Source organism: Vipera berus (assembly GCF_964194415.1).
Source record: "Vipera berus genome assembly, chromosome: 1".
In the NCBI taxonomy this organism is placed as follows: Eukaryota; Metazoa; Chordata; class Lepidosauria; order Squamata; family Viperidae; genus Vipera; species Vipera berus.
This window is the reverse complement of record NC_138202.1, coordinates 157250097-157274484: the sequence shown is the minus strand read 5'-3', so window position 1 is coordinate 157274484 and position 24388 is coordinate 157250097. Positions and strand designations below refer to the sequence as shown.

Below are 24388 nucleotides of genomic sequence, written 5' to 3'. Positions count from 1 at the left end.
CCCATTTATCTTACCTTGCCTTTCAAAACAGCTTTATAGGCTGCCTTTATTATCAAATAGGACCAAAAGCAGTGGAGAATTTGAAGTGTCAAAAGTAAAATGACAAAGATTGATAAACCAGGAAAACCACCAACAATTTCAGGCAGTTCGAAGAATACGGTGTTCAGTATCCTGAAATAAATTGGGAGAAGGGAGATGCACACTCATGAGAAATAGATCATACAGGAATCACCGAATCTTAATTTGTCAATTGCCAAATTAATTAAATGAACCCTTTATCTAGTTTGGTTTTTGAACAACATTCTTCACAAATCTTGACCAGGGCTGGGATTTATATGAATTGTAATTAAAAATCTAGAGATCAGATCATTTACCAGATTTTAGGAAATATAGTTCTGAGTGTAGCTATTTACAAAATCCCAGGGAAAAAGGTGGGATTTAAAAGCAAACATAACAGAACAGAAAATTAGCAATTTGAATACTGTTTTTCTGTTTGCACACTTAAAAAAAAAGCAAACTGCTGAATATAAAAAACCCAGCTCCAAATTTCAAATACTTTATAGAAAGGAGATTCTAGCCTCAAAATACACATCAAGACATCTAAAATCCAAGCAAAATCTGAAGGAAGTGCAAGGTTTGATAAAAACGGTAATCCAATCTATAGCAGGGTGTCAGGTTGAGAGAGATGATACACTTTGAATAATATTTGAAATATGTTAGCTTATTCTAAGACCCATTTTGCAAGGATTATAATCTTCCTATTTTATAAATTAGGAAATTCATTACACAAGCATTCATCTGGTTCTACCACTCTTAACCAAGAACAGTTAGTCTTGACATAAGGAAGCTAATGTTGGAGGATATGTCAATTTTTTCCTGAGTCATTAACTATCAGTATAAAAGTATCTTGCACGTGTAAGCTCACGTTGCAACCCAATCTGAGATAAAATCTTTTCAACTAAGTCTACTTTTTTAATTGTATGCATAGAGTCTCCCACTTGATTCAATTTGAAGTTTTCAATTTTTCTCCCTCAACCTTATTTGAAGATATTATGTGGTGGCACATTTAAGCAACTACAGGCAGTCCTCCCATTACAACCATTCATTCAGTGATCCTTTGAAGTTACAACAGCACTACAAAAAGTGCTATTATACTTCCACCATTGCATGATTCCCATGATCAGATGATCAAAATTTGCACGCTTGGTAACTGGCATGTATTTATGACGGTCGCAGTGTCCCAGAGTCACATAATCACCTTTTACAACCTTCTGACAAGGAAGTCAATGGGGAAGCCAGATTCACTTAACAACCGTATTACCAGCTTAACTGTGGCCAGAAGGTCGTAAAATGGGGCAAAATTCACTTAACAGCTATCTTGCTTGCAACAGAATTTTTTAGGATAAATTGTGGTCATATGTCATAAGATATGATTTACTGAGTCTGGTGGGATGGAATGAAGTGGAATATTTGGTAATTACAGTACTCCCAATTGATACTGATTGCATAGGGAAAATATTGCAATTAGAGTATCAGTAATTAAATAAACGTTGCTATACTTAAAATTAGATTCTATCTTATTTTTATTTCCTTATAAATCAATTAATCATTCAGCCTAAGGGACTCTCAGTGGTGAAGAAAAGATTCAGCTGCAGCCAGTGTAATAATAACAATAGCATACATACTGCAAACATTAAGCATGTTAGGATATAATATCAGAACTATAATTAACAATTATGGTTAAACATTACAATTAATTGGAAGAGCTTCTGGAACAACCAAGTTTTACAAGCTTCTAGAAGGCCAAAACGTTTGCTAAAAGCTTCCCTGGGGTGGGGGGGAAGGGGACACGAAGATCTAGAAAGAGAGATGTCCTTCACTCAAACCTGACAGATGGTGACTGAGGGAGGTGGCTACCTGTAGATGGATGCCGGTAGCCTTCAGGGGAGCTCCAACCTGGGAAGGAGGTGTATTACGCAACATCTACTGCACAGAAGGACAACTGACAAGCTTGAAGAGAAGCTTTAAAGCATACCCCAAATTAACTCAGCCAATTCCTTTCTTATCTTTTTCTTTCAGTGAAATATTGAGGGGGAGGGAGAGAGAGAGAGAGAGTTGGCAGCTAGTAATGTCGTGGGTAGGTGCTAGCAAATGGCTCTGGGGGAAAAGACTTGAGAAAATCAGAAACAGAAAAGTTTGGACCCTGTAAATAATTCATAAATACCAAAGGAAATATAAAAGCCTCCACTTTATCTGTGAAGCAGTTGGCTTCCTTAAAGCACACCTAGCTTATAAAAGATGCCATTAGTTACCCTGCATCATGCAGTCAGCTCCTACAACAATGGTGTTACATGGTAGTAATAAGACTGTCCAATAAGCATGTAAACGGCTTCCCTTTTCATCAGTTGGAATATCTGGGTCGTCTTGAACAGCAGCCCTATGTAAAATGGATTATATGTCCTCAACTTTCAGGTCTTCCTACAGTAGCTCGGTAATTGGGTCCATCCACTTGGCTGCTAGTCGTCTTGCTATCTTTCCCTCCACCTCTTCCAGCCTTACACGCTTTTCCAGAGAGCTAGGTCTTTGTGAAATATATCCAGAGGATGATCATTTGAACCTGGTCAAATTATCGAGAACTCTATGTTGATTTGTTGATGATCTATTTGTTTGTTTCCTTGGCTCTCCATGATATCTCAGTAGTCTTCTCCAACACCAACATTCAAAAGCATCAATGCTTTTTCTATCCCGCTTCTTCAAAGTGCAACTTTTGCTTCCATAGCCGTCACTGGAAAAATAATGATTTGCACCATTTTGAACTTTGTAGGTTTGTTCACCTCAAAGCATCTGTATATATTTTTTCCAAGGCCTTCCTTATTACATTACCAGCAATGTATTTCTTGACTGCAGGTTCCTTTATTAATGATGATGAATATGGTGATGATCATATTCCATCAAAATGGTATTGACTTTCAGTGATTAGATTTTCTGCATGGTGATCTGTCCTTAACCTTGTCCTTTAGATATTCCAACAATATATTCATCCATCTGTAACTGAGTCATCCACCTTGCTGCTTACACCAAAATAAATAAGACTAATGGATACCAGTTGTTCATATGCTCTGAGTTATCACTCTATTGACCTAATTCAGGGGTCTCAAACTGCTGGCCCGCGGGCCGGATGCATCATAGCGAAACCACGCCCACCCCATTGCCGGCAATGGCAAAAAAATCACGATACATCGCAACACGTCACGTAACGTTGGGAGTTTGACACCCCTGACCTAATTGATCCAAAAAAGTATCCTGAGGTTAATGTCACTTATATTGAAAAATGGTAACAACCACAGATTTCATTGCGAACGTTACTTTTCCAAGATACATACCACAGTCCCTCTTCTGCTTGCATTTAGATAAAAAAAAATAAAAATAAAAGAATGCTTTCTTATCCAGCATTATAGTTTTAAAAAGTGCATGTTTTATTGACTGGCTGATTGCAGTGTTTATATGCTGTCTACTTGTCAGATGTAGAAGTGCAATATTAAAATATTTAAACTCCATATAAATCCCGTCTAAGATTAAAAAAATAAGACATCAGTTGCTGTTCCTTAAATTGACAGTTTTCCTTTGGGAATCTTCTGGGGATGACAAACTTCTTTGAGGATAAAAAGGTAGGGCTAACTGGACTTCAGGGATGATCTGTTCCACAATGAGGAAACTGCCAAAAGAAAGTCATCCTCTCAGCCCTAAATCCCTTGATTTCTCTAGGAGTGGATATTTGAAGTATTGTCTTCCTGCTTAAAGAGCATGTCTTGGGTCAATTCTGCTGCAAGGTTTCAGATGTAGCTGAAGACCCATCCTCTACAGTAATCCCCCCCCCCACTGAGTAATCCAGTCCTGGTAACGTCTGCCACTTTCAAAATGTAATTATTCTTGAGAGGAAAGCAGCAAGGAAAATAAAAATCTGCTACTATGCTTCCACTGAATTTCAACAGATGGATTAGAGAAGATAATGCAAAAAAAACCCCAGGCATCAGAACACACAGTGAATCAAATTTTTATTACGGTCAAAACCAGCATAAGGAAGGTGGGTATAGTCAATTAAAAAGCATCTAAAATATTAAATAACTATAAAAAGCCACAAGATTTAAAACAGACAGTGTGTATCTGAAAGGAGGAGTAGGAGCATTAGATGGCTGCAGGGAAGCACAAACTTTAGTATGGGCCAGATAAATCTATCAAATTACAGAGCACTCTAGCATGATGAACTAGATGCTCATTTAGACTAGTTTTTGGCACAGGCATCATCTGATGGATTTTAAGCAGCACTGCACAGAACCTGGCAACATTATATGTTGTAGCAGGTTTGGTATCTGAAAGCAGCCGGGAATTGTAGAATTGCAGTAATGGTGAGATGAATGTCTTTGTAATATGGTGTATCTGAAAGAAGCAGTGCTCTGTTGCTTCTGTGTGTCCAGAGTCATCTCTCTTTTAACTAGTTTATCAAGCAGCTGGAATTACTTTTACATTTGGCAAAGCTGTAGGAAAACCACACACTCTCCAGTCCGTGGAAAAAACCTTTCTCCATGGAACCGGTCCTTGGTGCCCACAAGGTTGGGGACCTCTGGTTTAAGAGAGTCTTTTAAGGTTAGGCTTCAGGTGCATGCCTTTCCACAATTTCTGTTCTCACAGAATACAAACCCCATCCAATTTCTGTAACCCGCCACCAAGAGAAGTGGACACAACATGAAACGCCAGCAATTTACACCTAAATGGTCACCTAGCTGAGAACACATCTTTTCCATTTCACTGTTACCATAGTCACAACACTATCAAGCAATCTGTGTAGTAAAAAAGCAGATGTTAATGTTAGAGTATTTGACACCTAATATTCGTATGGTATTCCTATTGTAATCTGGGCAATGTTCTCTTCCTGCCAAGATTCACTGATTCTTCACTAGGGGAAAAATATCACAATATAAAAAACCTACAGTCTTGAAAACATGCAGGCAACAGACTACCGACAGGTTCTGCTCGTAAGTCCCTGAACACAGTCTTCCCTAAAACCTGGAGCCATCTGTTGGCCATGCCTGGTAATAACTTTGGGAACTGCAACCCAAGAAAGCCATAGGTTTCCAGTTTGAGTAAGGTTGTCTTAGCATATGCACTCCCATGAAAAAATACACTTACTTACCATAAAGGATAAATCCCAAGCCTAGAAGTAATGAAAATAATAGCAAACATAAGGAAGAGGAAATCGCACAGTTTTTGAAACTTGCAGTAGTTTGCCATTTTGGCTGCCTGTAGTAAGAAAAGGAAATAGGTCACTTTCTTTCTAAAGAAACTGTGCAGAAATTGTACTCTACAAAATATGCATTGTCACTATTTAAATTTTTACTGCCCTTACGACTTCTGCTTTGAAATTTTGCAGAATATTGTGAGGACAAAAGTCGTCCCTGTCCATTAACATTTCCCATCTTATTTTTTTAATATCTCTACTGCTATCTGCCATCTTTATTTTTCAATTACAATAAATTATAATATTGTATTTTTTTTGTTTTTATAACACTCCAAACTTAAACAAGCTTATTCAAAACATTCTGACTTCAACAAGACCTGATCCCTAGAAACAATATTAGGATTCTTTTTTTCATACATGTTTCCTTTTTTGTTTCTTCATCTATTTTTTATTTTATTGTAAAGAAGTTAAAATATAAAACTCCATTAAATCCAAAAAGACCAAAAAGATCCAGAAAACAATGAAGACATTAAAAAAGTGCATTAAAAAGAAAAAAGCCAACACATATACACGTTATCCCCCCAATTGAATACTGATTAATACATTACTATAATATTGGTTCCCATCTCTTGTGACACAGACACTCCCAAAAAAATTTAAACTAGTAAATCTACCGTATATACTTGAGTATAAGCCGACTCGAGTATAAGCCGAGACCCCTAATTTTACCCCCCAAAACTGGAAAAAGTTCTTGACTCAAGTATAAGCCGAGGCTGGGATCCGCCGAGTGGCTTTCAGCACTGGAGAAAATGCAAAATCGCTCAAGACCAAACTCGAAGGAATCAGCTGCCGGTGGGAGCGAGGCGATCCGTGCGGTCCCGTGACAGCCAGTCGGGCAAGCAACGCGAAGAGCGGCAGGGCTTTATTTTTGCACCGTGGAGCTCCCCCTCCCCCTCCTCCCAAACTCCCCCTCTCTCCCCCTTCCCCCCACTTCCCAGAGCTGAATACAGGGTATTAACCGGCGGCGGAGGCTTGCAGAACGGCGGATCGAGCCTCTGTCGCCGGCGGCTGGATCCGCGCTCCGCAAGCCTCTGCCGCCGGCGGAGGCTGGATCCGCGCTCCGCAAGCCTCTGCCGGCGCTGGATCCGCGCTCCGCAAGCCTCTGCCGCCGGCGGAGGCTGGATCCGTGCTCCACAAGCCTCTGCCGCCGGCTGGATCCGCGCTCCGGAAGCCTCTGCCGCCGGCGGAGGCTGGATCCGCGCTCCGCAAGCCTCTGCCGCCGGCGGAGGCTGGATCCGCGCTCCGCAAGCCTCTGCCGGCGCTGGATCCGCGCTCCGCAAGCCTCTACCTTCCTTTCCTTTCCTTCCCTTCCCTTTCCTTTCCGTTAGAGAGCTACCTTCGTGATTACAATGTGGAGTGGCTGACTGAGGCTGAAAGCACATTAGGTAGCACTTGAGACATGCAGGCAAATCAGCTCCCCGTGTCCGCCGCCGCCGCCACCCTGACCAAACCCTCTCTGCCTGGATCCGTGCTCCACAAGCCTCTGCCGCCGGCTGGATCCGCGCTCCGGAAGCCTCTGCCGCCGGCTGGATCCGCGCTCCGGAAGCCTCTGCCGCCGGCGGAGGCTGGATCCATGCTCCACAAGCCTCTGCCGCCGGCTGGATCCGCGCCCCGCAAGCCTCTGCCGCCGGCAGAGGCTTGCGGAGCGCGGATCCAGCCTCCGCCGGCGGCAGAGGCTTCCGGAGCGCGGATCCAGCCGGCGGCAGAGGCTTGTGGAGCACGGATCCAGCCGGCGGCAGAGGCTTGTGGAGCATGGATCCAGCCTCCGCCGGCGGCAGAGGCTTTCGGAGCGCGGATCCAGTGGGAGGGGGGGGAAAAGCCCTTTAGCAGGATTTGCCTGCATGTCTCAAGTGCTACCTAATGTGCTTTCAGCCTCAGGCGGCCACTCCACATTGTAATCACGAAGGTAGCTCTCTAACGGAAAGGGAAGGGAAGGGAAGGGAAGGAAAGGAAAGGAAAGGAAAGGAAAGGAAAGCCCACCATCTCTCCTCTGCCGCTCGCTCTCGCCGCTCCAGCCCTGGCGAGCCAAAGAGACGAAAGGCCCCGAGCGATAGGAAGGGGATCTCTGCCCTAGAGCGGGAGGGGGGAGGGAAAGGGGGGGGAGGAAAGGCCCGATCGCTTTGTGTTGAGCTGGTTCAGCTCAGCCGGACTAGGCGGGGCTGCGGCTCCCAGCTGATGCCGCTGCCGCCATCCAAGTCCGGCCGGCAAGAACTTTTTTTCTCCCCGCCCCGCAGTGACGAGTAAAGCGCGACTTACTTCCTCCTCCGTGCCCACGTCGCCTTCTCGCCCAACAATCCCAAGTAAGGGGCGGCCTCAGAAAGGGGCTCTAACTTTCCCCTACCGCTCGAACTTATCTTGGAGAGGAAGGCAAAATCGGGAGAGGGAAGAAGAGCGAGGACTGGAGCAGCGCTTTCCCGGCTTCTCTCCCCTGCAGGGAGCGGCGGGGTCGGTTCCGCCTCCACCATGTTCTCTCTCGAGAGCCTTGTCCCACCCGCAAAGCGCCAGCGCCGCCGCCACCGCCCCCTTCCTAGCCAGCCCTCAGCCGCTTCACAAGCACCCGTTGCCGGCCCAGTTCTATCAGACCCGCGCGGCGCCGCACGTACTCCGTTTACACGGCCCCCGTACTTCCCCCACACGTCCCTTCTCCCGCCTCCTTCCCATAACGGCCTCTACCTACCGGACGGCGCCTCAGCTCCCCGTGTCCGCCGCCGCCGCCACCCTGACCAAACCCTCTCTGCCTGCGCGTGCCCTCCCTCCCTCCTCTCTGTCTCTAGCTGGGCGAGGCTTCCAGCCGTCGCCGTGACGCTGCACGCCCAGCTTCTCTCTGATTTCCCTGGCCCAGTCCAGTGATGCTTGAGAGGAAAAAAAAAGCGAGCGGGCGGGCGAGGGGGGGAGGGAAAGGCGAGAATGACCGCTTTGTGTTACCTGCCATGAAACCAGTCCTTGCAGGCGTCACACTCTATCATGAAGCGGGTTACATCGTAGGGCAGCCAGGCAGCGGAAAGAAGCAGGCAGGCAGGGCGCGGAGCTCCGGAGACCTGCCGACGTTTGGGGAGGTTTGGGGAGGTGCGCGCGCACCTCCCCAAACCTCCCCAAACTTCGGCAGGTCTCCGGACGGCGGCGGCTTGGGAGAGGTGCGCGCGATCCCGGAAGCACCAAAGCCTCGGCCGCGCGCAAGTCCTCGGTAAGTTCTTTTTTTTTTGTTCACTGGAGTATAAGCCGAAGTGGATTTTTTCAGCCCAAAAAGTGGGCTGAAAAATTCGGCTTATACTCAAGTATATACGGTATTTGCAAATTATTGATCTCTCTCCTATATACTATGTTAATGACAAATTAGTTAATAGGAAAAATAATAATAAAAATGACAAGATTAAGGTTTCAAAAGTCCCTGTTAACAAACTGGTATCATAATCCACTCAGAAAATTTGCCATGGTATCTTATCTATCCCAAATCGTTCCAAAAGTTAAAAGTAATTCATCCTGAATAAAGTATCCAAGTTTGTTTCTTAATGCCATCTCTTATCAATTCTTGTCTAATTAAATATAAATAATTCAGTCTTCACAGTGGGTCTATCTTCCCAATGAAGTCCAAAATAGAAGTGGTTTCCAGTTAGGTATAATAAATCCATTCTCTAATCTTCCTTTTTGTAGGAAAAAAGAATTTGTCACTTCCCCGTTCAGTCAGGCTCCAAATATTGTAAGGATATGCAGGCTTGAACTTCAAAGAGACGTGAGATCAAGTCAGTTAATTCTCTGGCTGTGGGGATATATCTCTTTGGTCTGCAACTTTCAGATCAGAGTCCCTTTGTGAATCTAACTTATTCAAAACTACATGCCAGTGCATATTTCCCATGACCATTATTATCTCATCAATTTTTTTTAAAAAAGTCTCAACTAAAAGCTGCATGCTACCCAACAGTCTTTTCTTAGATTTCAGCCACCATTGCTTATCTACAATCTGATTCATTGCAACTCTGTGTAACTTGATCAGGGAACAAACAACAATGAAGCAGAAGGAAACAGGACAGATATTTTCTGGATATTTCAATCCAAGGTTAAAAGAAAAATTCCAAATATTTTGCAAATGCAAAAATACAAAAATCCTGCGGTGAGAGTCTAATTAATGGAAATCAAATGAAATTGCTTCACCATCCAGAAACACCGCAGTGTTTTGTCCAACTCGCGACGTCACATGACGTCGCGCAACGTATCAGGACGGTTTTGCCATTGCTGGCAATGGGGTGGGCGTGGCTTCCGCATGATGCAGGACACCCCTGCCTTATAGGGAGAACAAAGGTCATTCAAAACAACATAAATCCAAGGGAAAGAAAAAGAAGAAGAAGAAAAAAAGCTAGTCCAGCAAGGAGTTGAAATAAATCAGCATTCCACTGCTGATCAACTTTTAAGAGTTGATCAGCAGAGTAAAACAAATTTAGAAAGTGAAAGTTAAAAACTCAGATGTGCTTAAGAAAACTGCTGAAAGGAAGATGGATTTGCCCAAGTGCCCAAGTCCAAAAGCCGTCTATTTGCCTTTCCTGCTAATTCAATCACATTCTTTATTATTTGTTCCCTACATATTCAATTCCTTCTTTCGATTACACTTCAAATACTATTATATACGTGGGCTTACAAAATGTTTGGACAAAGTCTTTGTAGCAGATTTAGGGGACTGAAGGCCGATGATGACAAGTATTTTAGTACTCTATAAAGGTAAAGGTAAAGGTTTCCCTGCACATGTGTGCTAGTCGTTTCCGACTCTAGGGGCCGGTGCTCATCTCCGTTTCAAAGCCGAAGAGCCAGCGCTTGTCCGAGGATGTCTCCGTGGTCATGTGGCCAGCATGACTAGACACCAGAGGTGCACAGAACGCTGTTACCTTCCCACCGTAGTGGTCCCTATTTTTCTACTTGCATTTTTACGTGCTTTCGAACTGCTAGGTTGGCAGAAGCTGGGACGAGTAACAGGCGCTCACTCTGTTACGCGGCACTCGGGATTTGACCCGCCAAACTGCCGACCTTCTGATCGACAAGCTCAGCATCCTAACCCACTGAGCCACCACGTCCCTTAGTACTCTATAAGGCCCCTATTTTCTTCCTACGAGAGGCAGCTGGGAGTGGGAGGAGTTCGGGCTGAGAGGGGCAGCTGAACTTCCTCCTGACAAGTAAAATGTTGACTGAAGGTGTTTTTTTTAACAATATCAAAGATTGCCAGAGCAAGTTTTCTGAGTAGGTATAATAGTATGTGGGGATGACCTTGGGAGAATGGATAAAGGGTTGCTGCCTAGGGAACGGTCAAACAAGGGACAGCATAGCCTGCAGCTGCAAAGTTGGTGGAGCAAAAGGCTCAGTAGGGACCCTCCCTGAGTTATTGGGCAGTACAGCCGACAGTGGGAGAACTGTCACTTTAGATTTGCAAAATTCTGTAAAATGTAGCTTTACAATAAAATAGAATTGTTTATCTGGTCGTTTCCTGTCTGGTTTAGCTGGCAAGGATGACACTAGGCCTGGATTCGTGTCCTTTCTTAAATGCCGGGGAGAATAAGAACCAGCAGGGTGAAATTAGTCAGAAACATACCAGCAAAAACATCAGGAATGTTTTATTTATTTTTTTCAGCGTTGCTATGTTATGTGTAGTTTTAAATTTGGTCACATTTTACTTCTGTTGTTGCTTGCCCGTGTTAAAAATTTGCTTGTATATCATCTAAAAGCCAGCAGTATGCTTTAAAGAAATTTTGATAATGACACAAATAATTCAGGCTGATAAAAATAAACAACAACAAAAAAGGATTCTGAACAAGGTGCAGAAAGTCAACCCCACTGTGTTCATGAGTGCCACTTCCAAAGACAAAGACAAATATATTTATGCTCTTACAGAAACAGTACTTTAAAACAAATGTCAATACATTATGAGCTTTCACAGGCTACAATATTTGTTTCAGGTAGCGACCATTTTGGACAGCAGAGAATTATTACAAATAACTCTCTCTTACCTCCAGCACGACATCAACAACATCATGAAGACACATAGTCAAGGTTCCAACTCGTGTGAAATTGACTACATAAGAGATAATTAATAATAGGACTGCCACAATATGATGTGTAAACATGATGCTAAAATCCTGGAAGATAAAGAGAGAGAAAATAAAACACAGTTACATAAATTAGTTTTAGTTTTTCAATGTCTGGGCTCAATAATTTTTAAAAATCTAGTAAGTCAATATTAGATTTATATATTGTAAATATATAATACTTTTTGTGCAATTCTTTTATGCAGCTAACTATGATATACAAAATGCAAAGTGTATAGACTTCCGGTGGCGACGCGACGCCGAAAACAGCCGTCTCCGGGCTGTCCGCTCCGCAGCTGTGTTGTTTCATCGAAAACAGCGCCGATCAGCTGTTTAGGTGGATCTGAAGACCCCTCCTCGGGAGAAGAGGAGGGGGTGAGGCCCCAGGTAGGGGTTGAGCTCTCCGGGGCCGCCTGAGCTGAAAGTTTGGGCGGCTGAAGGATCGAGCCCCCCCGAAGCCTGGGTTAGCTCCGAGCTGCGCAGCGTCTCTGCTCCGTGATTTTTGGAGCAGAGCCAGGCGTTAGCAACCTCCCCTGCCAGAAGGAAAGACTCTTGAATATCAAGGTGCAGGCAGAGCGGTACAGGAGGTCAAGGTGAAGTGGACTTTTATCTTTACTCTCTAGCTCAATGGATTTTATAGCTTTAAAGTGAAAGTGCGCAACAAGTGAAAGTGGGGGAAGATGGCGGCTAAAACTTCCAAAGCTCTCCGGAGTGCGGGGGCTTCCCCGGTGCAACAGACCTCGTTGCAAGCTTTGCTTCCTCCTGCACCTCCTCCGGCATTGACGCTTAAGGATTTACAAGATGCCTTTGAAAAGCATTCACAATTAATTTCAGATATGATGGATGAAAAGATGGAAAAGCTGGAGGAGAAATTGGAGGAGAAGATGGAAGAGAAGTTTAAAGCAATGAGGGTAGACATTTTGTCTATAATTGAAAGTGTGGCTGAATGTGTGCAACGTCTGGATGAAAAAGTGGAGGATCTTAGTCAAAAGAACTCTATATTAGAAGTAAAGGTATTAGAGAATGAAAATATAAGGGACAAAATGGACGGAGAATTGAGTCTTGTCCAGTACCATCAGATGCAGTATGCTATTAGAATCAGGGGCTTAAAAGAGAATCCTAAAGAAGATTTAAAGCAGCTGATCTCTGAGGCTTTGGAAGTGGTATTGGGCCAGCCAGCATCTGAAATTGAGGGAAGTATGGATAAAATCTTTCGCGTAAATTCATGGATTGCAAGACAGAGGAAGTTACCTAGAGATGTGGTGGTCTACTTTACAAAGAGAGCAATTAGAGATGAAGTTATTCAAGCTGCTTACGATACTAAATTTGTGGTTGCTGAGCAAGAAGTCCTGGTTTTAAAAGAGATTCCTCCAAAGATTTTAAGGAGAAGGAAAGATTTTGCATTTCTTGCACAGGAACTTAAGAAATGTGATATCAAGTTTAGATGGGAGATTCCAGTTGGAATGGTGGTGATGCACGAAGGTAAACGACATCGTCTGGTTACTGTGACTCAGGCACGTGATTTTTACAGTAATGTGTTAAAAGCAGCCCCCTTATCACTTCTGGAAGCTGCAAAGGGATATGGCGAGGGAAAGCCTCAAGACGCTGAAGGTAGACAGACAGAGGAGAATGGTGCTGGAGGGGATCAAGTTACAGTTTCATCGGCTGCTGCTGGAGAGCAGAGGATGACGCGTGCTGCCCTAAGACGAGCGAGACAAGAGCAAGAGCAAGACCAGCAGAAAGTTATGGAACCTCCAAAGCATACTTATAGTGAAGCTGTGGGAGGGGCGCGGCCCAAAGAAGTTACAGGGGTCCTTGTAGACGTGCTCCAAAAGCTTCGGGACGCCAAGAATGGCGACTAAATTTCTAACCTGGAATGTCAATGGATTAAATTCACCACAGAAGAGAAAGTAAGTTTTTCAATATTTAAAACAATTTAAGACTGATGTTATTTGTTTGCAAGAAACGCATATTAGGGTTATGGACCAAAAGTACTTATCGAACTCAAGGTTGGGTACGCAATTTGTTGCTTCTGCAATGAATAAGAAAAATGGAGTGGTTGTCTACGTTAAGAGTACTCTAACAGCGGAACTAATTGAAGTAGATAAGCAAGGAAGATATGTTATGATAGATTTGCTGCTAGAAGGTAAAAAAACGCTTTTAGTGGGATTGTATGCTCCTAATCAACAACAAGCTGACTTTTTTAACTTACTACATACAAAGGTTACCCAATTGGATTATAAATCTTTTATTTTTATGGGAGATTGGAATGGTGTCCTAGACGTACAGATGGACAAAGCTGGTTTTTTTAAGCGTGTCCCGAGTCATGCTAGATTGCCTAAATCTTTTTTTGAAATGAAGGATGATTTGGAATTGCGAGACATTTGGCGCGATACACATCTACACAAAAAGGATTATACTTTTTTTTCTGATAGACATCAATCTTTTTCTAGGATTGACTTTATATTACTGACTAATGACTTTTTTTCTAGTATCAAGAAGGTAAAGATCTGTGCAAGAACTATTTCTGATCATAGTCCAGTTTGGTTAGAGATCAACAAGGACAATAGAGATAGGCGCTCTTGGCGCGTAAATGAGAATTTGTTTAGAAATCAGAGAAATGTGGAAGAATGTAAAAAGCAGATGAAGGATTTTTTTGAAATTAATATGAATAAGGGTACCTCTATGGACATGGTTTGGGATGCTAGCAAGGCCTATATGAGAGGGGTGTTGATATATATGAACAATAAACACAGACGTACTTTGGAAGCCAGAAGGAAAGAATTGGAGAATGAAATTAGGGAAAAAGAAAAGGCCCTAATTTTGAATCCATTGGATGTGAAGACTAAGGAGGTCATTAACCTATTAAGAGGACAATTTGATAAGTTGATGGCTGATCAAGTGGCAACTAATTTACGGTTTGCTAGGCATAATACTTTTTGCAATGCTAATAAGCCAGGCAGATGGCTAGCCTACAGGTTAAGGAAAAAGCAAAGGGATTCTAATATAGATAAAATTGAACATAAGGGAAAGGTTGTGTTTCAACAGGATCTTATTAAGGAAGCCTTTGTGGATTTTTATTCTAAACTATATGCTAAGGAGAAGATTAATGAAACAGACATTGATGTATATTTGAAGAATGCTAGCATCCCGGTTCTTACGCAAGAACAAAAGGAGGAGATTAATCAATTGATAACAGAAGAAGAAATTCTTATAGCAATTAAGGAACTGAAGGTGGATAAAGCGCCAGGCATGGATGGTCTGACTGCGGCTTACTACAAAAATTTACAATTGGAGCTGATAAAGCCGTTAAAGGAATTGTTTCAGACAATTCAGAGGGGGGGAAGGGTGCCTCCGTCTTGGAGAACTGCTTTTATTTCTTTGATTCCGAAGGAAGATCAAGATGCTACTCAAGTTAAAAATTATAGACCAATATCACTTTTAAATACAGATTATAAGATATTTGCTAAGGTGTTGGCTAACAGATTGATGAGGGTTTTGCAACAGATGATTCATGGGGATCAAACTGGGTTTATTGGTGGTAGACAAATGAAAAATAATGTGAGGCATATAGTAGATGTGGTGGAGTTTTTGGAAAGGAACAACCAGATCCCTGCGGCGCTAATTTTCTTAGATGCAGAAAAAGCTTTTGATCAACTGAATTGGCAATTTTTGATGAAAGTTTTAGATAAAATGAATTTTGGGGATAAATTTCTGCAACCAATTAGGGCATTATATCAAAAACAAACTGCCCGAATAATAGTTAACAATAGTTTGACTGAAGTATGTAATATTGAAAAGGGCACAAGACAAGGGTGTCCGTTATCACCTTTACTATTTGTTTTAACATTGGAGATATTATTGATAAAAATACGGAGTTCGGAAAAAATTAAGGGTATTCAAATTAGAGATCAGGATTATAGACTGAGGGCGTTTGCAGATGATCTGGTTGTTACGGTGACTCAGCCAGAAAACTCTGTTGTGGACCTGATGGAGATAATAATGCAATATGGGAAGGTTTCTGGATTTAAGGTTAATGCACAAAAAACCAAAATTTTGGCCAAAAATATGAGAGAATCGCAAAAGGCCCTTTAGAATGATTAACTGGATTTGAGATTGTTAAAAGGGTCAAATATTTGGGGGTGTATTTGTCACCCTCTAATACAAAGTTATATAAAAATAACTATGAAAAGTTATGGGGAAAAATGCAAAAAGAATTGGAGAGCTGGGAAAAATTGCAATTATCTTTGTTGGGAAGAATTGCAGCAGTGAAAATGAACGTCCTGCCTAAATTTTTATTTTTATTTCAAATGATACCGGTCCTTAAAAAAGATTCTAATTTGGAAGAATGGCAACGGGGTATCAATAAATTTGTCTGGGCAGGGAAAAGGCCACGAGTTAAACTTAAGATTATGCAGGATACTCATGAAAGAGGTGGTCTTAAAATGCCTAATCTTAAATTATATTATGAAGCTGCTGCGCTATCAGGAATAAGTGATTGGATTAATTTGACACAAGAGAGATTATTAAATCTTGAGGGCCATGACTTGTTATTTGGCTGGCATGCATATTTGTTGTATGATAAGAAGGTAGATAATGTGTTTAAAGTGCATATTTTAAGACAGGCATTGTTGAGAGTTTGGAAGAAGTATAGACATAAGTTAGATTACAAGATGCCGTTGTGGGCAATCCCAAAACACGCAATAGAAAACATAAATGTTGGCTTCAAACATGATGTGACTACGTACAAGGAGATTTTAAGCTTGGAAAGAAATGTCTGGTGTTTGAAGCCGTACAATCTCTTGCGAGATGAGAAGATCGTTCAAACTTGGTTTCAATATATTCAGTTACGGGCCAGGTGGAAAGAAGATCAGAAAATTGGTTTTGCAATGACCGATGAAAATCTGATAAAGCAAATTAGAAACCAGGGTCCAGCTCATATCAAACGGATATATCTTGCATTGATAGAAATTGACTCAGAAACTGAACTTGTTAAAGATTGTATGATAAAATGGGCTCAGAATATTCAAGAAGTTATTACAATGGACACGTGGGAAAAGATTTGGGTGAGGAACGTAAAATTCACGCAAGCCCAAAACCTAAGAGAGAACTTTTATAAAATGTTTTATAGATGGCATCTAGACCCTAAAAAGCTTGCAAGTATGTATCCGAATTATCAGCCTACATGTTGGAGGTGTGGAGGTGAAGATGCAACGTATTTTCATATATGGTGGACCTGTAAAAAGGTTAAGGCTTTTTGGATAAAAATTTGGTGGAATATGCAGAAGATTTTTAAGCAAAGGATAAAGTTTTGTCCGCAACTGTTTTTGTTGGGCATAATTACAGAAGTTACTGTGGTGGACGTTAAGTTGATGCTGAACTTAATCACAGCAGCAAGACTTTTAATAGGTCAATATTGGAAAAAGGAGGAACTACCGACTATAGAAGAATGGACTCTAAAAGTTTCTGACCTGGCGGAAATGGCAAAGATTTCGGCTTACCTGAAAGATCATTCGCAAGAACGTTATATTATGGAGTGGAAAAAGTGGATTGATTATATTCAGAACAAATATGGGACTAAGAAATTTCATTTAGCATTTGAGTAAGTTTCCTTTTTTTTCTTTTCTTTTTATATGTAATATTAATATTGCTTGTAATCATTTTATATGAGCTAGAGGGTGATAGAACTGATGGTTTATTGTTGTTAGCATATGGATGCTTATGATTGTTCTTTGTTTTTATACCCTGTATTTAGCTCTGGGAAGTCGGGGGGGGGAATGGGTGGGAGGGATAGGGAGGGTTAGGTAGGGGTGGGGGGAGGGGGGATTGTTAAAGTTAAAATGTACTGTAAAACTTTTCAATAAAAAAAAATGCAAAGTGTATAAATTGGAATGCAATCATCAACTTAGTGGAAACAAATAGGTTTACTGTAAAGCACCACATAGCATTGCTTAACTTGTATCAAGAAGCAACATGAATGACTGTATCTAAAACCAACACAAAGGCTAGGTGCCTTGCTTTATCGTTTTCTGAACAAGGGGAGCCAATATGGCCGAGGGTTACAATGGTGGGACAGCTGTAGGAGCTCTCCTCGAACATTCCTTCTCTAATGTTGCCATTCTCATCTCCCAGAGTTGGTATCCCTGGCTGTCTTGAACAATCTGAATGCCTTCTGCAAAGATCTCAAGAGAGGATAGTTAGAGGAAGCCCTGGTCAATGTCGGAAACATAGAAAAGGGCAAAAACAGTTCTCGTGTTATGTACCTGCCTGCACTGCTCTGCTCATAGGACTCTTATTGCTGCCTTACAGCATTGGCTTGAGTGAACAGCAAGCACAGCAGCTGTGAAGGAGCGGCACCCAGCATTATATTTTATGTCACCAGAGCATCTAGCTAATTTTGATTCCTTTTTTGCAGGAACAAAACAGCTGTGTCTTTATTTTCTACCTTGATATTTCTGAAGAGAAAGGAAGTCTAATTTTAATTTTGCGTCATCCCATGTCTCACAGTATTAGGTAGTCCTCGCTTCACAATCCTTGCGGTTATCCATCCCTGCCACCCCACATGGATCTTTGTGGCTGATGCCAGCTGATGCCATGCTCAGGTGAGGCAGCTGCTGCCCCTCACGAGAGTTTGGGGAGGCCGCATGAGGAAGGCCTCAGATGGATGGACCTCATCAGCAGCAGAAGGAAAAGAAGTGCAAAGGTCAGCTGGGGTAGCAGGGGCAGACAGACAGCAGAGTGCAAGATGGCCAAAGGGCAGAGAGGTGGGGGGGGGGGAAAGAGAGGTGGATGGAGGGAAGACACAAATGGTGTGTTTTTATGTATGGGCACATGTATATAGGCACTTGGCAGAAGCAAGACCATAGCCTATCTGCTAGAGCCAAAATATCTATGCACGCTCATAAATGCTATTTAGTTTCTTCAAGGATCATGGACTAGTAGATGGGTGTCCACCACAAGTATTTCCCTCTCTCCAAAAGCAAATTAAAAGGATCTGCTCTTTTCTCTCTCAACTCTTATCTTAATGCAGATTGAGCAATTCACACACTCTCAAAGGCCAGAGCAGGATGTGTAGGCATGTTTCAGGAGTTGTAACGGGCGAGATGAATGGCTCAAGCATTAAAGCATTCATTTAGACCTTAACACTCCCCAAACCTACAAACAGGTCAACATGTTTGGCTCCTTGCTCTGGAAGGCACAGATAGAATGGTGGAGGACCAGACTGCCTGGATTTTTTTTAAAAAAAATTAATACCCAAGAATATTAATGGACTTGATAAAGTGCCTTGCATTTCATATATGACTTTAGTGTTCTGGAAAAGACAGTGGGAGTTGGACAGGTATTGGGAAGATTCAATTTCAAGTACACCCTTAGCTCATGGGAGGAATATGAATATAAATCTAACAAATAAAAGAAATAAGCACATGGGGACATTCCGGCACTGGCCCTGGCATATTTAATATAAAAATACACCTTATCCTCTGTCAGATGCCACAGGATATGGGAAGAAAGAGACACATATTCTTTTTATGGCATTATTGTTGCCATAATAGTTTAAGTTTCTACTATTCCACATTAGTAGGATAAGTGCTGCCACAACTGTCTCTCTCTAAAGCTGAATGAATTACTCAACTATTGCTGGTTTAAAACAGGTCCCAAGAGACCTTTTTCTGGCATCTGGAAAAGAAAATTACACGCATGCACACCTCTATGATGCAGTATAATTAGCAGTTCCTGCAGTTTCAAAATTGGTATTAGCTATTCCAACTCTTCATAAATACCTGTGCAAAGGAACAAATCTAGATGCTCTTGGCCAGGTTATGATTTGAAGTAAATGTCACCATTTGATCTGCTTTTGCAGGAAATACTTTATTGTCCTATAAAGGTAAAGGTAAAGGTTCCCCTGCACATGCGTGCTAGTCGTTTCCGACTCTAGGGGCCGGTGCTCATCTCCGTTTCAAAGCCGAAGAGCCAGCGTTTGTCTGAGGACGTCTCCGTGGTCATGTGGCCGGCATGACTAGACGCCAAAGGCGCACGGAACGCTGTTACCTTCCCACCGGAGTGGTCCCTATTTTTCTACTTGCATTTTTACATGCTTTCGAGCTGCTTGGTTGGCAGAAGCTGGGACGAGTAACAGGCGCTCACTCTGTTACGCGGCACTCGGGATTCGACCCGCCAAACTGCCGACCTTCTGATCGACAAGCTCAGCGTCCCAACCCACTAAATGTCTTCCTCCCAACTTAAAACTTTAGTACACTAATAATTTATTAAGGTAGCCCTTTTCTAAAATCCTTTAAATAGTGACTTTGAGATAAGTCTCTAAAAATAATATCTGGCAAAACAGACATGGCCTAGTCATCCTACCAAAGTGTAAAAGTTACAATAGTAAATTTGACCGATGTTCAGATAAAGTATTCTAGGACAATCATAAACATCTTGGTAGTCCATTCTCTCCCCTTAATTCTTTCTGTATACCATAAATGTAGCATAGTGATACGTGGGAAAACGCTAATTAAACTGCCCACACATGCCTCTTAAGCATACACAAGCTGCACATGATGATAGCCAATAAGGATAATTCATCCCTCATGGCTCATTATGAGCAGTGAAAAAATGGCATCTGTTCCATCAGGTTATTTTTTGCAGAAGGCTCATCTGATCAAATGCACTGGACTGCAGATACTGTTCATGAAACCTTAGCCAAGCAGAGATAACCTAGTGGAATAAACACATCAATAACTGAAAAGAGCCTTTTGGAAATCAGGAATCAGCTCTATTGCAAGATGCTTTTCTGTCAAGAGTTTGCTACAGGAAAAACAGCAGGGTGAGCACATCTGTCTTTTCAATATAGTATGGTAAACCATTCATAACCTAGGATTATCCAGTTGTTGGATGTGGCTTGCTATGCCTACCCTCCTCAGCTAATATATAAAGCTGCAATGTGAATGAAGCCACAAACATTAATTCCAAAAGATGGGTTTTAAACACCCCCCCCCTAAAAACAACCCAGTTGGTATGAAGATTGCTCGGTTCTGTATTTCTGTGTGGCAGACTGCTATGGTTTTCTAACAGGTTTTCTTCCTTTGTATTTCTTCTTTTATCTATTTGAGACCCCTTGCCCACATGACAATAAACTGACTTGAGGTATCCTTGTGACAGCAAAAAGATTCTCTCTCCCATCACATTGGCAAAGGCAGCATACAGAAGAAACCTGGACCTCTTATAAGTCAAAGCCAAGGAGGGTATGGCTGACACTTCAAACTTCCACAGGTTAGAAGTACCAATTATGGTACAGAGGAACTGAACAGTTCTCCTCCCTCTCTTGTGATGTAACTTGAAGCTTTTCCTGGCATATGAAACACGTGGAAAAAATCTTTGCAACAGAACTCCTCGTGTTGTACCCAAGCCATAAGGGCCAGTTTATATTCTTTAAAGTTGAAGGGCACGCAGCACCAGATAGTAATCTCTTGTACAATGTGCAGTTAGGGGGGGATAGCAAAAAGTCAGAAGTCAGGAAAGCATTTGTCAAACTGTTAACTCTGTTAATGTTGTGATTCAGGGTCAGCCTGTGGGTTCGGCAGTTGGGTCGGACGACTCAGAGGAGGAGGAGGGGGGTGTTGAAGACCTTGCTGAGGGGGTTGAAGATCTTGCTGAGGAGAGCCCTCAGCTAGGCCCCTCCCACTTGGTCACCACAGAGACCCAGCTGTGTGAGCCTGACAGCGTGGATGAAGATGACCCACAGCTGGCCCTGTTCAAGGACGCCCGATGCAGGAGGCAGTCAATTAGGAGTAAACAGAGGAAGGCAATGGGGCTTCTCGGAAGGAGGCAGAGAGAAGCCACGCCCTGAACTCTATATAAGGGGAATGTGTGGGGAGGGCTGGTTTGCTGAAGGCAACCACTTGGATAGTTCATGTTTCTTAAAGCTCCTGTTTCTTGGTTTGTCTTGTTCCGTTTGTTTTTGTGGTAATAAATTTGGCAGGCGTAATTCCAGCCTCTTGCCTTCTTGTAAAAGGGGTTGTCCCTGCCTTTTCTGCAGGGCCGGTAGCAGGCTGGTACAGAACAGTTAATCACCTTTAGGTTCTTTCTTGTACCCCTCCACTTACTTACCATACTTTCATAAACAAAGCTGAATATTCTAAGAAACACAACAGATGGGAGTCATGAAAAACCTGAGTCATAAGCGTGATTTTTATTTAGGGTTTATCTCGCCTTCACTCGCTTTCTTTATATAACCTTCCAGATTCCTTCATGCTCTGTGTGGGACACTGGGGTGGAACTGATCCTATTATTTCAGAGTTATACTATTTCACCATTTCATTGTAACACCATCGCAGTTTTGACATTCTACTGTTTTTCCCTTCCCACTTATACCATTTCAATCTTTGCACAACACGGAGCCTGCAGAATTAATGTGAATTACTCTAGTCACAGGACAAGCTGAGTAGTTTACACTGCTGTGCAATTTTTGACAATGCAACAGATTGAGAGTAAAGGAAAATAAACAAAGGTTATTCTTTTATGAATTGTATAAAATGTAACACCAATGAATTGTATCAAATGTAACACTAAGATGTGGGGCTATCTATTTCCTGCTCAGACAGAGAACTCACAAATGGTAATCAACAAAGTTCTTTTGAAATGTTAAAAAGGATAGGAACATCTCAAGGTTGTGAGAAAAACAAGATAATGTAGTGACGGAAGTAAGGAAGTTGTTACAATAAGTCTTTTGGATGTAAAAGTTCAAAGAAGATCTTTTAGAAATGTAAATGACATCAAAGAGTAAGTTTTTTTAGGAGTAACATGTATCAAGAAGAGAAAGTATAAATGCCTGGTTTGAAACCCAATCCAATTTGGGAAGGGTCTAAGAGGCCGCGTTTGCAAACGCTTTCTTTCTTTATTATTTTCTTTATTATTTTCAATTTTCTTTTCAATAAATCTTTGCCTTTGTTAACCAGACTTGTCTTCGAGTTGTGAGTATCAGATTTTGGGCTTTTAAATCTCACAAGAGCAACAAAGGCTGATTAGGAACCTAAAGGAAGGGGATCTTCCTGAATCAGTCTGAATTGGCCAATACATCCTGCTCAGATCCTGTATCCCAATGGCCACCTTAAATAAGTGGTGAAACACGATTGATTTTACAGTCCTTCCAGCTCCTGCTAGATACTGCTGGGTTTAAGGGCTGGGGGAGAAAGACAGATAAGAATGATTTTAGTCTGTCTCCCCATGGATTAGATCATTAGAGCAAGGGTGCATAATTATGATCCTGTTACAACTTGTGGACTTTTAACTTCTAGAATTCCTGAGCCAGCATATATTGGTCAATTCAGAATTCTGGGCATTGAAATCCACTGGTCATAAAGGGGCCATGGTTGCCCACCCCTGGGCTAGAGTAAGATGAAAGCAACAACCAAAGGACATAGTGGGGAAAAATGGTTATGGCATGTTTCTTCCATAGTTGTCTGTAGGGAAGATTTGTAATAGCTGATCCTCTACTTCCGAGTGTGAGGAGAAAAGCAGGAGGTACTGGATCTCCATAAAAATCTCACTGAACTTTGAGTCATCTTCATCACTTACTCAGGGTTTAGGACTCATGGTAATCAGGATGATCAGAATGTAATTAGCCAATCAGAATAACCTGCTCTCCTTGAAGTGCCATTGACTAAGGCTTCGTGAGATATTATGGCATTAAACTCCTCCACCAAAATACAACCTTCCCATTTCATCATGCTTTCTTTTCCCTATCACCTTCACAGAATAAAGCTAGGAAGTGTCCAGCTGTAGAACTATTCGACATGAACTGCAGAGTCACTGGCGTTAGGAGGCACCTAAATTGAAATAAATAAATAAACAAATGCTTGTTGGGCAATCACATTTAGGTATTATTTAGTTCAGGTATGAATTTGCAATTTTTTAAATTTTAGCCTATAAAAGCAAAAACTTGGTGCCAATCAGTTCTAATATGGGTCTAATCTTCTCTCAACACTTGGGAGAAAAGCCAGGTTTTTAAAGTCTTATGGAAGGCTAAAAGGGTTGTGGCCAGCCAAACATAGAGGGCAAATTGTTCCATAAAGCAGGGGCTGCCATGGAAAATGGTTATTTGGTTGAGTTTGGTGGCTATAGAAATTGCATGAATGAATGAATGCATGAATGAATGGCACACTTCCTAGTTCCCATCAGATGATAATATTTAGAGGAAGGCAACAGGAGCGTGCCCACCCTATCTGACCTGGTATGACAGGCAGATGTCCTCAGGAACATCTGGTCCCACAGATAGCCTGGCCTGTGTCATATAAAGCTTTAAAGGTGATGACCAGCACCTTGTATTGCACCCAAAGCATGTCCATTATAGTGCAATTTCTTCCTTTTTTGTAATATATTTTATTGATTTTTTTTAAAAAAAAACATAAATCACAATAATTGGTGAACAATGTGTTGTCTGGGATACATTTGTAAAACAATAATTAACAGTTGATTTCTATAATCCATAATCCGCGTAATGGTTTTAGTTGATTTCCTCTTTTCCCAAAATATCCTCTTTTGCAAACATTGAGTTAATACAATTTTTATTGTTTTGATAGATAACAATTAAATATCTATATATATATATATATATATATATATATATATATATATATTCCCAATATTCCTAAAAATAATAATCACATCAATATAATATTTCTTTTCTATCTAATCATTCTAGTTGCCTTAACATAGATCCCGTTACAGTCCTTATTTTAGTTTGTTTCTCCCACCAAATAGGTATTCTTACTGGTTAAGATTTGCTCAAAAATTAATTACAGTTAAAAATTTAACTCTATTTTTCCATATGAACCATCTCACACTTTTATATTTCTTAAGGAATAGATAAAAACAATGAAAAAAAAGAAAGGAGAGCAAGAGTAAAGAAACATAAAAAATAACATACTACTTAAAATATATATCCCTCCTAAGCTAATATATATTTATTTCCTAAATTTCTTATTCTTTTTAACCATAATTAAAAATGTTTAATCTTTAAACATTCCAT

The 24388-nt window shown here is 41.6% G+C and overlaps 1 protein-coding gene across 1 annotated transcript in view; it reads right to left on the bottom strand.

Annotated features, from left to right (window-relative positions):
• Window positions 1-24388, bottom strand: part of CERS6 (ceramide synthase 6) — a 113770-nt gene that overhangs the window by 5576 nt on the left and 83806 nt on the right. The window contains exons 7-9 of the mRNA XM_081334085.1: window positions 11284-11412; window positions 5192-5298; window positions 15-171 (exon numbers count right to left, since the gene is read on the bottom strand). Coding sequence (XP_081190211.1) covers window positions 15-171; window positions 5192-5298; window positions 11284-11412 — 393 coding nt within the window. The remainder of the gene's footprint in view (window positions 1-14; window positions 172-5191; window positions 5299-11283; window positions 11413-24388) is intronic.